The sequence below is a fragment of the Aythya marila genome, assembly GCF_965140915.1.
Source record: "Aythya marila genome assembly, chromosome: 1".
Lineage (NCBI taxonomy): Eukaryota > Metazoa > Chordata > Aves > Anseriformes > Anatidae > Aythya > Aythya marila.
Window position 1 is genome coordinate 137,712,473 of NC_139042.1, and position 16,103 is coordinate 137,728,575.

At 44.3% G+C, this 16,103-nt stretch overlaps 1 protein-coding gene across 3 annotated transcripts; it reads right to left on the reverse strand.

Annotated features, from left to right (window-relative positions):
• Positions 1–207: 207 nt before the first annotated feature.
• On the reverse strand, positions 208–13,864 carry PTHLH (parathyroid hormone like hormone; the record flags this gene model as incomplete). 3 transcript variants are annotated; one of them, XM_082751708.1, is made up of 4 exons in its annotated part: positions 13,195–13,864; positions 10,644–10,766; positions 4,720–5,142; positions 208–625 (listed from the first exon to the last, which is right to left on the reverse strand). In XM_082751708.1, exons 2-4 carry the CDS (start codon positions 10,742–10,744, stop codon positions 616–618), a joined length of 534 nt encoding a protein of 177 aa, XP_082607834.1. In that variant the 5' UTR covers positions 10,745–10,766; positions 13,195–13,864. The 3 variants fall into 3 exon arrangements, with proteins under 3 accessions (XP_082607834.1, XP_082607833.1, XP_082607835.1); XM_082751707.1 differs by lacking the exon at positions 13,195–13,864 and adding an exon at positions 11,897–11,994; XM_082751709.1 differs by lacking the exons at positions 208–625; positions 13,195–13,864 and adding an exon at positions 11,897–11,994 and having other exon boundaries at positions 4,716–5,142.
• Between the last annotated feature and the right edge of the window lie 2,239 nt (positions 13,865–16,103).

Below are 16,103 nucleotides of genomic sequence, written 5' to 3' on the forward strand. Positions count from 1 at the left end.
AAAAGCTAATGTGAAAACGTGGGAGCTTGAACCAATGTAAACACATTACATTTAAAACAATTTTCAAATGTAGTAAAGCAAAAAAGTGATGTTCCTGCTCTTGAAATTCCTCAAGGACACATTTCTCCTTTTGAGTCATGGTTTAATTAGATTATATTTTATTAGACATTCTTTACAAATTTTGAAATACTGCTATTATACACGCACAAAGGAAAATCAGTTTGAACAATTGTGTGTAGGCATTCATTGAAGTCAACCACAAAACAGGAATATTTTTTGTCAGTTATCCATGTACTCGATATGTATATCTAAAGTGCATTATGTTACAAAAAATATAGAAAGTCAGCAGCACCAAGATACGTTCACAAAATAAATACACCAGTCAACAAAATAAATTATGGTAAATGTGACAATAATAATTGTCTTAGCATTAGCAAAAAAAAAAAAAAAAAAGTTCACAATAACCAAATGTGCAGTTTCAGAGAGCAATGGGGGAAAAAAGTTTTATTCTGAGCATTTACAATATTTACAGGTAATAAATATTTTAATACTTCCCATATGTTCACTATTACAGAATACTGCAATATGTCTTCCAAAGATGTCTTGCTGAAAATATCAGCGCCTCCTGTGGAGAAAAAAAAAAAAAAAAAAAAAAAAAAAGAATAAAAAAAATGGAAAACATTAACTTTCACTTCAAATACATAGACTCAAAATTAACAGCAAGAGTTCCACAAACTATAATGGATGTGTCTTGCTAGTAAATATTTGCACTAGTAAGACCTGTTTAATAGTATTACAGTATTGTACATCATTTCAAAAATCTCTATTTCCTTCAGTGTAGTGCAGCTGGCAGTATGAAGACCTGCAATTTATCATGAAAATGAGACCATCTATTCCACTTTGTTGTACTTTCAGACAAATAGGAAGGAGCTTTAGTTTTCTTAGGGCCTTACACAAGAAGATTCCTGAGAGCTATGGGTAGAAAAAAAAATTATCAACCTGTAATAAATATGCCAAACACTGAAAGGAAAAAAAAAAAAAAAACAACCAAACAAAAAACAAAACCAAAACAACAACAAAACATATTTGGAGAAATGAGAAATTTGATTTGAAGATAAAAAAAAGCAAGTCCTTTTTGAACACTCTGGCAATCATGTCCTTATTGTGTTAACTGTTTGGGTGCAATGCCTGGCTTTTTATTAGAACTGTCCCATGAGATTATTTAGTCTATCTTGACCAAATCTGTCTTTGTCTATGGATAGGCCACCTGTTAGGCAAGGGGCTGTTTATCTTAAAGGTGTGTATTTCTATACTGTCATGTCTATGAGTTTTACTTCATTAAAGTCTGCTCAGGTGAACAGATCCTTGATGGTGTCTCTCTTTAAGTATATGAATAAATGCAGAGAATATATTCCTGAAACTCTCCCTTTGTAAGCCAAATAACTCGGACCAGAAAGAAAATGAGCATCTCATGTTAAGCTCTGATTCCTGTTGCATTCAGTCAGAGCTGAAACATTCAGAGTTTGGTCATACACAGCCCTAAGATTTGAGAACTTTCTAAGGGACACTGGTGTGCTTTTATGATTTCTGTAATCCTCCCTTTGTGAGCTTGGGAGAACAAAAGCAGAGCCTGCTTCTATCCGACGTGTAGAACTTGCACTACAGTATTATTTAAAGTTATTTCTTAGCAGTACTGCAGGAAATGCTGAAGGGTTGGGCTTTTTTCCCTTCTGCTGCTGTGAACAGCACATTTCTGTAATGCATTTCAGTTCCCTGGGAAACAGTTATAGGGTGGAATGCAAAGCTATAGGATGGAGTGTGATTGCTCTGCTGCTGGACGGATCACCAAAGCTGTGGGTAGTGTTCTACATGGCAGACGTGTGTGGGCGTGAGACACGCACAAAAAAACAAATCCTTGAGAGTTAGAATTTTTTTTTGTATGTGCACATTGAAAGTTAGACTACATTTAGCATTAGGGAGTTTACTTATTTGAACAGTTTCTTAGGAAATTAGGTAATAACAGTTTAATTGAATTGGAATGGGAATATAGCTGGAATGTCCATGAGAAAGAATTTTTAAGTGCCTGGAATGGAAATGTTACCATGAAGCTCCATAATAATTAACTAGGGTAATATTAGGGTGTATTCAGGCTACAGCATAAGAATGACACACAATTCATAGAGCATGACTGTATATGTGTGTCTGAACTATGTAGGCCTGTTTTTAAGATGGTGATATTTTCACTCTGGCTTGGATTTTACTCTTTGCTGTAGAGTTTAAGCCAAGCCACATCTTGACAATGGTCTCCATACTAATGAGTACATGCAAGATGCTTTCTGTGATTTGGTCTCTGATTTTGCAGGATTGGCTACTTTATGAGATACTGCTTGTAATAATTCAAAAGATGTGCAGGTCATTTCTTGTCTTTTTTTTTTTTTTTTTTTTTTTTTTTTTTTTTCAGATCTAAACCCAAAATTTTGGGATTGAGTTTGGGCAGAGGGAATTGGCATGTGGATTTTCGTTCAGCCTGTTGAGCAGAAAGGAAGCACAGAGATACAGTGAAAAGCAGGCTACTGCATTATGCACAGCTATTTCTTCACTGCCAAGTAGTGATGCTTCTCCTAAGCTTCAGCAAGCCTTAGAGATGCTACAAAAGCAGCTTCTAGTGATGTAGCATATGGATATCCTGTCTGCATATGCCTTCCTTGTCTCCCACCAACAGATAAAGTCCCTGATTTAGCTTGATGTAGGTGAGGAATAAACCTCACCAAGACACATTCATCTCTCCATCTAAAATGCGCTTGCCCACTATGTGCCAATAACAGCATAGGAAACTACTTTGAACCTGACTTCTGCTATCTAAGGTACATGGCATGGAGTTAGTCTTGCTTTGAAGTTTAGAAATAGTATCTTTTGTCAGCCCACTGGGATAATTGCAACTTAATGCAATAACAGAGTGGAACCATCATATTATGTTCTGTCCTTTTAAGGGAGGAATTTTGTTTTCTTGTTTCAGGGCTTCTCTTTGCTTAATTTTCTTCAGCCAAATCTGTACAATATAGGGCCTCTATAGGAATCTGTTATGTTTCTGCCCCTGGTGTAATACTGCATCTTGGGGAATAATATCAGGAAGGTAAAACTAATTCAGGACTTCCAAGGTGAAGCTGACAACCTTCAGCCATCCAACCATACTTGAAACAGAAAAGCTACATTCAGACAATAAACAGGATTGTATCTGTCATTCTTTTACAGCTCCCTTTGGATAGACAACCAAAGAAACAGTGAAAATGCCCTTGGATATTTTTTTCCTACATACAAGATTTCTATGTGCTAAAGACACTGCTGACACTGCAGTTCCTTAAGAGCTGTTGCAACTTCAGGCATCTCATGACAGGACTACCAGAGTGTGCTTTTCCTAGGTCACTGGATCAAAACCATCCTTTCTTACCCCACTACTGACTCTTACAGACGTGCTAAATGCTTTATGGTCAGGGATGATGAATGCCTAGCTCTGGACACCAGTAGCTTTTGTAGATGCCAGCAAAAGTTGAGGCAATGGAGTACACTGCACACTGTGCCCTGTAAAGCTTAACAAAAGACTGAATTTTAGTAAGTCCCACAGCTTGCATTCCTTTCTAAGGGACATACTGTGAGCAAGTGGCACTTCTATTGTATCTTATGCTGCCAAAGCAGATGGGGAGGAGGACAGAAAAGTGTTTTTTGTTTTTTGTTTTGTTTGTTTTTTTTTTTTAACTGTTGAAAATACTAACATTTGAGGAGAACTAACTGTGGAGAGGACTGCTTGGATTTGCCTGCAAGTGTGCTGACCTCCATTCAAACCAAGATGACTGCAAGTGGATGAGTCGCTTGGGGCACCTCCACTTAAGTCTTCAGCTTGCCTCTTCCTTGAAAACCCTTCATTGTCATACGTGAGGAAAGCACGTCTCTCTCCAAAAGCAATGCTCAACATTTTTGAGCAGCAACGTAATTGTTTCACGAGCTGGCAAAAGGATAGAGCTGAATTAAAAAGTCCTAATGGCAGGGAAAATTTTATGGCAAAAGGCTGGTCCGTGTTGTTTGCAGATATTACTAAGAGAGAAATTTTCCATGTTCTCCCCTAAGGTTAAACAGTAAAATGAAAAACTGTAAAGTAAGGGTAGGAAAGTTGCCAAAAAGGGGAGGCGTTGAGAGGGAGGAAAGAAAACTTCACCATTTTATAGATGCAGAGCCTTAAATAATACTCAAAGCTTTCAATCTGCTGAGGCCTGAGTGTGGGACCAAGATCTGAAGAGAGAGACACTACAGTTAAAGTAGAATAGGGAATTTTAATGGCTATGATGTGCTTTCTTTTATCAGAAAAACTTCTCTTGCTACACCGTTTTGGGAAGCTTGTTTTGGCAATAAGCAAGCAGTTTACTAGAGTTGTTTGTCATAGCAAGGGAAGACTCTTTGGGGTATATACTCTTGTAATAGTGGCTTTCTGGCCAGAAGTGAGAAGGTTGCTTTTCTGGGTGCAGATTTGCCAGTGCAAAGTGGACAGGGTACTTACTGCCAGAAAGCACCTTGAGACAGTGCACTGCTGGAAAAGCCACTGCCCAGCTATAGCCAAAAAGATGTGCTACTACTCCAGACTTAAACAATGCCTTGACCTCATGCACAGAAAGATAACAATTTCAGTAAATACATGTTATGCCTGTGGAAAGGATGTAGTAGAATTACCTTAAAATATGATTATGTGTAGTAACAGAGTTGTCCAAGAGTGGACTCTCAGTCATGCTGCTTCCATACATGTCAGAATTTAGCCAAGCAGAGCGGGCTCGCCTCTTTTTCTTCTCTTGTTCCTTACGTTTTCCAGGCTTTGCTTTCTTTTTCTTCCCTGATACCTTCAGGGGTTGTTCCTTGTAGGTCTGTGATTTATTTGTCTCCTGAGTTAGGTATCTGCCCTCATCTTCACTGCCAAATCGGACAGGGTAGTTCTTTGTGTTTGTAGCAGGCTTAGGGTTAGGTGAAACCTCTGAAGTTGCACGGATTTCTGCAGTGTTGACACCTTCAATTAAATTTTGAAGGAATATTCTTCTTCGTAGATCTTGGATTGACTTGCCCTTGTCATGCAGTAGCTGGTGCTCTGATACAGCCCGTTTGCTAAAGAAAGAGAAGAACAGAGGGGAAAGAGACATTTAGGATATGGTTATTGCCCACTGCTTCACAAAGCTCCTCTCTCCTCTGGCAGTGACTGCCTGTACCAGCTCTCAGGCTTGGAGACACCCAGTTAAGTCAGATCATGTGAGCAAGTCCAGCATCTGAGTAACTGCTCTCTACAGAGAAGGAAAAGACCTAAGCTGGTAGTAATTCTCATCTGATCGATCACAGACCAGTGGACCTGAAGTTGGATTAGTCACTGCTTTATTCTAGAGGAGCATTAAAACTCTGAATACATCACACTTCGGGCAGTAAAACCAGGAAGACAGTTGTGAAATATATGAAAATCAAGAGGTCAGGTAATGGAGCACTGCAGTTGGGCAAGAGAAGGAATAACAAGTACTGAAGCTGGAAGCAGTGTTTATACAGCATCATTCTAATAATTTTATTCTGCTCAGTCATGTACTTTGAAAATATAAATAAATGCATAAAAATGCATTTCAGTTCTAAATTTAAATATGTGCAATTGCAGGAGCGTAATGGAAAAATGGTCAGATTTGGGTGCCTAAAGCATAGGCACTTCAATTCTTAATGAGCTATCTGGAGAGGCAGCTTGTGCAACAGCAGCAGCATGAGCATCAGCCACTCCTGTTGACTTTACTGCTTAGCCACTTGTGTCTAATTATGGCTTTAGATGCCTTCCTGGTGTTCCTTTAAAGTGTGAACTTCTGGGGCCAATATGAACTTCTTGGCTTCCGTGCTCTCTGCATTTTACATGAGCCTTCTTCACTGGATCATCTTCCACAGTGTTCTGCTTTTTTTGTGTGGGTCTCTGATACTCTTTTAAAGTTCATGATATTATGGTTCGCTAACCTCTTTCTAATTTTTGAGGAATGAGGAGATAGATATGTCTTTCAGAGATGTACTGGCAAAAAAAAAGTATGAAATATCTGAGGAAAGAAGATCCAAGTGGCACCTGGATAATAAAGAACTGTGAGAAAATACATGCTTTTTCCTTGGTGTGGGATAGACGCACAGCTGCACTGTGAACAACAGAAAGAGCACAGGCTGGGATTTTAGTTATGTTCCCATGAATGCTATAATACAGTTTATCCTTCTGGTTGCCCTACTTCAGTGTGCTGAGATTGGCGACGTATCCTCTCATCTTGCATCAGGGTACTGCATGTGACTGGGCTTGTACTGGCCAAAGAAAATGAATTCACTGCCTTGCCTGTCGTATAACCATTTGGTCAGCTAGTGGATACAGAGTTGTTTCTCAATGTGGGTGAAACAGGAGAAGACATAACTGTGACTATTCCTTCCTTCCATCCTTTCCCTAATTATCCTGCAAGGTTTCTAAATGTGGTGGACAAAGATAGTGTGCTAAATTACTGGAAGTGTTCTGTAATTTATCTTTATCAGTCCCTTCAGCCAAACACTTGAGATTTGTGATTTGATCAACAATAAAGTTATTTGAGATTGGCAACTTTATGTAGCATTGGTTTAAGAGCATCCCCTTCACTATTTGTCTTTGTAAATCTGCAATTTGTATTGGGTCCAACTGGTTAGTTCAAGTGATACTACATCTCTATTGCTCAATATAAAATTCAAACACCAGCTTTCTTTCATCCCACTGTAAGACTAACAGATGACTGTTGTTTTTGCATGAAATGATGCAGCAGTGTCCTGGTTTCAGTTAGGACAAGAATGTATACTTGCCCAAAACCAGGCCTAGGTATACTCAGGTTTGTGAGCACATGTTTGGCCAAACATTGTCTATGATGTTTTACGTGTCCCATAATCAGATGAGTTTTGGATGACTTCAGGCCTTAGGACATGTATTTTATGCCCTTCAACTCATGTCTCTAAGTAAACATGCAATATGATAATACTGAACTGAACCCATATTGTTTCATTCTCTTCAGTGCAGCTGTGACCTTTAACTCAAGCTCAAGATCCCCCCCGGGAGAATTATTTTGACCAGTGCAGCTCTCCAATAGCCATCTCTAACAACCTTCTCATTAAAGTCAATCTGATTTGCAAGTGTGCTAATAAAACTAGAACCTTCAACTCCTCTGAGTGGCAAACTCCTGTGCTGTTTGTCAAGTTGTCCATTGTGGTTCACGTTACTTTCCTAGCTTCAGTAAACTATTTTCCCAGGGCTTTTTGCATGTGAAATGCAGTTTTCCTTTCATTTTTCTAGTCTGTAAGAAGTATAGAGAATCTTAGTGCTCTACTGAGTCTAAAACAGTATGTCTCATGTGATGAGCAAAGCTTTCCTACTGCCAGTTGTAACTAAAGGATAATTCCTTTTATCACAGACAACCTAAAGCTGCCTTAATCCTGTAATGTGTATTTGGTCAATTTACCCACTGTGACAAAATCTTGAATCTCCAAAGCCTGTTATTAAAGTACTCTTGATTGAAAAGCTATTCCATTTTACAGGGCTGAAACCTAAAGATTTGGTTCCAGTACACACAAGACAGTCAAACAGCATTATGAGATCTACATCTTGTGAGAGTATGCATTTCCAAAATAATGCAGGGATAAACGTGTGATAGGTCACTGTGCCAAAGACGGTGGGTTTCTGTTTAAATGTCTATGATATTTAGCATCAGGTCTGGCCCCAAATAACATTCTGCTATTCCAGATGATTGTATAACGTAACGTAGTGTTACATTTCACATGACTTCTATTACTCAGTCAGGCTGAAGGATTACATTTTGCCTACCAATTTCCTTTGTATGCTCTAGATCAAAAATCTCCCTAAAATGAAGAAGCTGTGGTAGATACATATCTCTTTGACCTTCTGCCTCCTTCCCTTATGTTACTCAAACAACTACTATGCTTGTAAATCAGGGGAAAATACTTGCCCAAGAAAGCTGATATAAGAAGTGCTACTGCAGATATCAACAATGTCTCACCCCCACACACAGAGTAGGAAGGCAATGGAAACAGAAATGATTGTGTTCACATATTGGGAATGATATGTTAAAAAAGAAAAATAATAATAATAAAAAAGGCTGTTAGCATTAAGATGACCCACTAGAGGTCCCTTCCATCCTTCTATAAATGCACCTCATTCAAGGAAAAAGAGTCTGACCCCAAACCAAATGCAGCAAATCCCAAGCTAACTTGTGGTGGGTACTTTTGAGAGAAGGTTGGTGATGGTATGTATTTGACCAGAGTGCTCAAACTAATTGCTGTATCCAAGTACACTATGTGCATATGAGACTTAATGTCTGATTACTGGGAGAACAGTAGAAACCCATTCAGATATTAAGCATGTACTTCCAGATAAGCTGTTCTTTTCAGGCAAATTCTTCTTTTTTTTTTTTCACTAGATAACTAGCGTCATTGAGAAGCAACATTCTTCAAGCAACAACTTGCTGCCTCAGAATTGCTCTTATTTAATTGTTATTATCCTTGACTATTCATGTTGGGTCTGATCAGCAGAATAGGAGAAAGGAGAGAAAGGACTGTCAGCTCTCTGTCTGGGTTTTGCAAGACTGAGTGCCCTTGCCACTGGCTCCAAAGGAAGTGAAAGCTGCTCAACCTATCTCAGGGTTAGGAAAAATATTTTCTACAGATCTGGGGACACAGTGCTACAGTGTCTGGGCATGCTGATAAAAATATCTAATTTCACTTTGAGGCATTACAGGGTTTCTCAGAAGTTCTCTAGTCAGTAAAACATTTGTGTAACAAATAATATGTCTGGAAATCTTTTCTTGGGACAATTTGCTATTGCTTTCCTTGGGAGATTTGCCTTAGTAAAGTCTGTAGCACTAGGCCTATGTCATTTTGATTATTTTTGCATGGCTATAATAATGTGCCTTAGTATTTTCATCCATTACTGGTTTAAGCCTTTGAGAGAAAAAAATATCTCTAGGCTTAAGTGAGTTATTAACCATTAACTCTAGGAATGGTTTGTGGTGGTATTAAAACAGGACACATGTTTGAGTGTGGTGTCTGTGTTTGTGTTGTACCCACAAACAAAACTACGTGCATGCCACTAACTGACAGCTAACTGGTTTCTTGTGTGTGTTTTACATGCCATAGCAAAGAGGGAGCTGGGAAATACATTTCAGCTGTTTAGCTTCCACTTTTTTTTCACCCAGTCAGGATGGAATGGGGATGTTGGGAAAAACTCTAATCCTGACCTTTAAAAACAAGTGTTACAACAATGCTAACTTCAAAAAGAAAAAAGATTATTTCTAAGCATTTCTTTTTTAACAAATTTGGCTTGGATCCAGTACAGTTTCTTAGCCAAGGAAGTACAGCATTTGACTGTACTTCAATTATTTTAATTTTTTGTTTATGAAACTGAAGTTTGGATCCTCTGTATAGCCAAAGAAAATGGTATAAAATGTAGGAAATATCTCAACAGTAGCTTTCAGGCATACAAAAAAGCTAAGCACTAATAGGCTTGGAAGAACACACTGTAACATTATCAGTAATACAATGTTCTACAAAATTTGCTGTAGGAGATTCATAGCAGCTGTCTGCTTGGTGCCAAAGTTTAGGTGTGTCTGAAGTCACTTCACCTGGGGGATATTTTTTGTTGTTTAAATGGCAGAGGAAGTGGTATTTGTAAATCTTGTCCTTATGCATGTAACAGAACAGTTACATTGAAATCCATTTGATATTAAGTTTGCTGTGTCATGTTTCCCTGTATGTTGTGACTGGATTTTCTAACCTGACAGCCCTCCACAGTATGACCAAAGAGTTTCTTCCTTAGAAAATCTGATGCAAGTCCAGTAAGAGCCAGTGAACTAGCTACATGTGTTAGACAATTCCTCCTGCATCAGCCCAGTGGTTTCTCTACTGCACTTTGCCTAGGGGACACTTGTATGAGCTATGGTGATTATTTTGGAAGAAGCAAAAGGGTCATTTCCGGGATAGAATCTCTTAAGTTACATTAGCATTTGTCAAAAATATGCTTCTGCCTCTGAGTCAGATACTGCTCTCCTTTCAGAAAAATAAAATAAAATAAAATAAAATAAAATAAAATAAAATAAAATAAATGCTGAGGTGCCAGAAATCCAAAGCAATTGTTCATTGCCTCAGTTTCGTGATGGCCCCAACTGCTGTGTGTTTTCCCCTCCCTTATCAATACTGGCTGTACGCCCGTGCCAGAGAAGCACGCAGTACTTGGTGTAACCCTCAGAAGTTTGGTGGAACGGGATGCTCCCAGGCACCTTCCAGGGTGCAGAAAGGTGCATAGACAACAGCGCATGCTAAAACTGCAGCTGCACGGCTGTTCCCCATGGAAGAAGAGCCTCTCAGTTCCAACATTGCCTTCCTAAGTGTTTTGTAAGGGCAGAAGCTTTCCCGTTCCCTGTTCCGAACACCTTCTGCCCGTAGCTCACAGCAAACCCGTGGGGGAGCACCTGGGGCAGCTAACGCGGAGCCTCCCGCTGCAGCGCTGCTGGAGGCTGCTGTCCCCCGGCCCCCTGCCCACCCTCACTGTGACCGAAGCGAGACAAAACCCCAGAGAAACTCACAGTCGGCGGCTGATCCCCTCCACTGATCTCCCGCAGGAGGGCACGGAGTAACTCAGCAGGAACACTGCGAAACTCCACTGCTGGAAGAGTTTAGTGAACATTGTATCCTCCGGGTCCTAAAACCTGCAAGGAAAGGAGGGTCAGTCCCGAAAGACACATGCGCCAGCTCCGTCCCCAAACGGTCCCTTGCTGTCGGCTCTCCCAACTCCCAGGCTGCGAAGGAAAAACAAAATTTCTCAACTCTCGACAGTAGCTCTCTTCTTCCAAACTTTGCTTCGTCTCTCCCTTCCTTGCTGTCTGCTGCTCTCTTCCTCCCTCCCTCTCTCTGTCTCTCGCTGCCCGGAGGCAAGATCCCTCTTAATATTTGTTGAGGAAAAAAAAAAAAAAAAAAAAGAATAAAAAAAAAGATCTAGCTCGTATTTGAATCGGGCTGAGGAGCGCATCTGTTTGCTTCCCTCAGTCGTGTTCAGTTCTAGACTGGAAAGCAGCTGTCCCAGGGCTTTCTGCTTCAAGAGCAGCGCTCCTTTCAGATAAGGAAAGATTCCCTACAGCAGCTCAGCTAACCTCCGTGTAAACACACACGCGCGCACTCACACGCGGATTCGAGCGGGAGGAAAGGCATCTATCCATCCCTCTCTAAATATACCTCTGCAAAAGTCAGGTTCACGTCCTTTCCTCACGAAAAGCTGGGGCCACGCTGAGCCAGGGCAAGTGACCTCGAGCAAAAAGCGTTGCCCGGCTGCGGAGCCCGAGAGTTCCTCTACCAGGAGCGGTGTCCCGGGGACTCGCGGGGGCTGGGGCTCATGCTGGGCTCCGCAGGTTGGATCGCACTGCAGCCTGCGATGTTCACACGCCCCGGAGCAGCCTCTGGGAGACCTGCGGGAGGACGGAGGCTTTTTGCAAAGAGATGGCGCCCTAGGAACATGTGCGGAGAGACCGAGAGCCCTGGCGGGATACCCGCAGCCAAAAAGACTAGAAATCAAGAGCTTCTCGGGACCAGAATCAAAAAGGAGCGAAGAAAGGGAAACACCCGACAGCACATGCACGCAGCAGACCCTGCGGACTCCGTCCAAGCTCTCCGCATCTTCTGCAGCCGGGGTCCTCACTCTCCCTCTCCGTCTTTACCCCTAGGTCAGCGCCTCCCCTGCCGCGGCGGAGGGGAGAGGGCGATCCCCCATCAGCGGGGCAGTTTTCAGACCAAGCCCCAAAACCCTAGCCTGGGATCCCCACCGCCTTTCCTTTCACACACCTACCGTTTTTCGTCGCAGTTCACCTATTAGCTGGAGGGCTGATGCCTAATGATGTTAATTGTAAGCTAGTAAAGCGAAGGGGGGGCGAAGGGGGAGGGCTGGGGGAAGGACTCGCCGTCTATGAACACAAGCGCTCCTGGCCAAAAAAGTAGATTAGTGGAAAGTTTTCTCCTCCTCTCCCTCTTTCGCCTTCTGCCTCTCCCTCCGTGGAAGTCAGTCTGGCCAGGGCGCTGCAAACGCCTGCGGCAGGTTGCGCTGCCGTGCGGGTGCGGGAAAGGGGCCATCCCGGTACGCCCCGCCGGGGTCCGCCCCCCTCCCCATTTCCGATCTCAGGAAGACACTTGTGTAAAACCAAAGGTGACACCACCCGCCCCACGACAGAGCCTACGGGCGCAAGAAACCGCCTCCGGCTCTTCTGAAGAGAAAAAAGCCGGGGTGGTATGTGCATCCCCCCCGCTCCATCCCCCGACTGCTCCTCCAAAGGGAGACCGTTTGCGAACCCATCTGAAAAACACTTTGACGGCAGGGGCCGGGCTCTCCCCGTGGCGTGCTCAGGCGGGCAGCACCAACCCAAGCACCTGGAGCTGCCGACTCCGTAGCATCCCGCCGGGCCCCCTCGCCCCTCCGCGGCCGCGTACACCCCGCGGGGCTCCGCTGCGCACCCCGCCGCCGGCAGGCGCGGGGGGGTGGTTTGTTTCTGTCCCCCGCCAGCCTGATGTACAGCAAAACTCCCCCAGCTCCCTCCCAGTTTTCAATAGGACGCTGAGGCGTGCCGGGTGGTGGCTCCTTCTCAGCCTCTCCGCGTATTGAGGAAGGTTTTCTGGAGAAAGCTTGGGCGCATCAATCCGTTTTTGTACCTGTAAGTTATCTGGCGTTAAACGGCACTTGCTGCCACAATGAAAAAAGTCCAGCTCCTCAGCCAAATTTCATACCACACAGGCAAATAAAACCGAAAACGTGAGAGCTGAAATAGAAATCATGCTGAAAACATTAAATCGTTTATGCTGTAAATAAATTCCCTGAACACATGGTAGGCTATAAATTAGAATGTATAGCTAATAGGCTTCTTTGATTTACGCTCCCCTTTCGACTAATTAAAAATAATTGTGACATCCCCTGAAAACAGCCTCCCCCCCACTCATAGGTCTATTGCTGGTGTTAATGGTAAAACGTCCATCAAATATTTTTAGAATTTCCTTTCCTCCAGAAATTAAAAAAAAAATACCCTTACAGACTCAGGAAAAATAAATAACCTTTGTAAACTTGGAATACTGAAGTTTCTTCACAATTTATTACTTCACCTTTTCCTTGAGTTACAGCCCTCTGTGCCTCTCAGAGATCACCCTGGCCAACAGTGGTTGATCTTCTCAGCAATCGCTTCCAAAACTGTGTGCTATACTTAATAAAAGGAAAAAAAATGATAAAGAAGTGAAATCAATAAAAATAAAAAATAAAAAGAGAGAAAGAAAAAAAAATAAAAAAAGAAATACCTCTTCTTTTCTCCAGCCCTGCAAAATTTTTATTCTGCCTGCAACAGATTAGTGCTAAATAAAGCGTTTTAAAGCAGGTGCTTTTCTCCCTTGCTGCTCTTTTTATTATGAGGAACAGAAGCTTCTCCTAATATATATAGTGAGGGAGACCCTTCTCTATTGCTTTTATTGAAAAGACCAAACTTGTGACATCACTAACCACCTTCCTATGGCTGGGTTTGCCTCATCTCTGCCTCAGTGGGCTTGGAAAAAAAAAAATAAATAAATAAATCTATGGCTTCGTTAATATGGCAGGAACTGAGCAGTGCCAAGCCCTTTCAGGAGGCTTACTATCATACCATGATACCGTGCCCTTTCCCCCTACCCCAGCCCCCCCGCCAAAGCCCGTTTGTCATCTGCACAAGCGGCGCTGCGCTTTTCTCTTGCCACCTACACAAATGCCTAACCCGTGAGCAAACTCCTCCTGCTACCTAGCCTCACCGCAAGCCTGAGCCCTCCTCCATGGCGGGACGGGGCGAAATTCCCCTCCACGGGGTTCTAAGCCCCTGTCCCCCCGCCGGCTGGAGAGCCTGGCCTCGGCGGGAGCGCGCCCAGCGGGGGCGCGACTCCCGGGCGAGACCCTGCGGCACCTGCCGCCCCAAAACCCGGCCGCTGCTCCCTGCCAGCCCCGGGTCTCCCCTTGCCCCGGGGGACAGGGGACGAGGCCAGAGGAGAGGAAAGGCTGGCAGAGCGCTGCTTTGGCACAGCTTTGGACCTGGGAATCGCGCCCACACCTGTGCCAAGGCAGCGCCGGGCACCCCCGGGCGCGACTGGCCCCGTGCGCACGAGCAGGGCAAGGCACGAATTTCTTTGGGTTTCACCTGCCGGGGCCTCGGTTTGCAGCAGGGCTCCCCGCCAGGCGAGGCGTTTGCGGTGGCTGGGTGTTTTCCCAGAGCGGAGGGACCGGTCGTTTTGTCGGACCTGGAAGAGGCTTCAGGCGGAGGTGAGGCAAAACCCCGTGTTTGCCTTTCTGGTCAAACCCTCCCTGCCACGACAAGGCAAACCTTATCATTTTAGGTTTTCTGCCGTCCTTCTTTCCCCCCTTCCCGCCTCAAAGACAATGAGAATTTGGAGGGATGCCGCGCTTGGCTTCTGACTCCTTTTTCCATACGTATAAACAGGCATAAATCAGCTTTCCTACGAGGAAGTTGACCTGGGAGGTTGGCTAGGAAGATAAGTCCCTGTTCCAGGTTTGGCACGGGATTCCCGAGCGGGGAGTAGGGCCAGGGGCTGCGGGAGGGTGGGAGACCGGGCTCCCCAAACGTCCCTGAGGAGCGAAACCTTCCTCTGAAACAAAAGCAGCCAAGTGGGTCAGGTTCGGCTAACCGGGGAGGAGCTGCAATCGCAGCCTTAGAGAGACGGAAGGAAATAATGACTCCCCAAAAGCCCGATGCTCAGAGACAGGCTAAGCAAACTTGCCATCTTTCACCTTTGTGAAATTCCGCCTCTCCCTCTTCCCTCTTGTTTTATTCACAATAAAGCATTTTCGTCATTTCCCCTCCCGGATTTCTATAACCTCAGTTGCACTCGGCCAAGGCTTCGGTTCAGACAGGGAGTTTAACCTCCCCAGTCTTCCCAGGGTGGAAAAAATGGTGTTCAGCAAAAACGAAGTCTCGCTGACTGCTCAAGAGTCTGGAGGGGAAGGGAGGGTCAGAACAGCGACTGCTGGCCCCGTCCTGCGAGGACCAGAAATCGCCTGAGACTTGCACAACCCCTGATCTAGCAAGGTTCAAAGGCAGTGAGCGCAGCTCTCTGGAAGAGAGGTGCAAAGCCCCAGTGCTTTTTTTTTTTTTTTTTTTTTTTTTTTTTTTCCCAAAGCTCACAGTGTGGTCTTGAAAGCAAGTCTGTTCTGCAACTCGTGGCAAACACAATTGGTTGCAGATTTAGACAAACTTTCTAGCATATGCTCTTGCCCGCAGCCTATCCCTGTAGCTCTCTGTTGTCCCCCACTCTCGGAAAGGTTGTCCTCCTCCCCTAGCTGTCAGGTGGGACAAACTCCTTAGTCCATATCTGAGGCGGTGTAACCTGCCTGGGTGAAGAGATTCCTTCGGGAGAGGGAGAAAACCCTTTTTTCCCCCTCATCAGCAAGACCCAGGCGTGTCGTGGCACTCCATCTGCGCACACTAATCTCCTTTATTAAACAATGATAGAGTAGCTGAGTAGAGCTGCCGCTCCCACCCCAGAGGCGGCCGGAGGTCCGCAGCTCAGCTATTGACACAATGCGCGGTTTATTTAGACAATATGCATTTAATTTAATGCGTTCGAGAAAAAAAAAAAAAAAAAAAAAAAAAAAAAGTAGTGTGTGGAACTGCTAGCAGTTTTGCCAAATCTTCTGTCTGGTTCCTAGAATTCAGTAGACACCGAAAGGAATAATTTTCAAATTTGAGGGCGAAGACTCAGTTATTAATCCGCAAAGCCTGCTCTCCTGCTATATATAGCCCGGCGGTGCTCGCGGCTGGCATCCCGCGGCCGAGCCTGGGGAGGCTCCGGGGGCCCGGGCGGCGGAGGCCGGCCGGAGGGAGGCTGCGGGCGGAGGGAGTCTGCGGCCGGGCCGGCCTCAGTGAGCTGTCCATGGTGGTGCCGGCCCCGGGCTCCGCTTCGCGCCCGCCGCCCGCCCCAGGAACCCCCCCGGAGATTCCCAGGTCCCGCAACCTCTGGGTCAGGGGCTGGCGGGGGTGGGG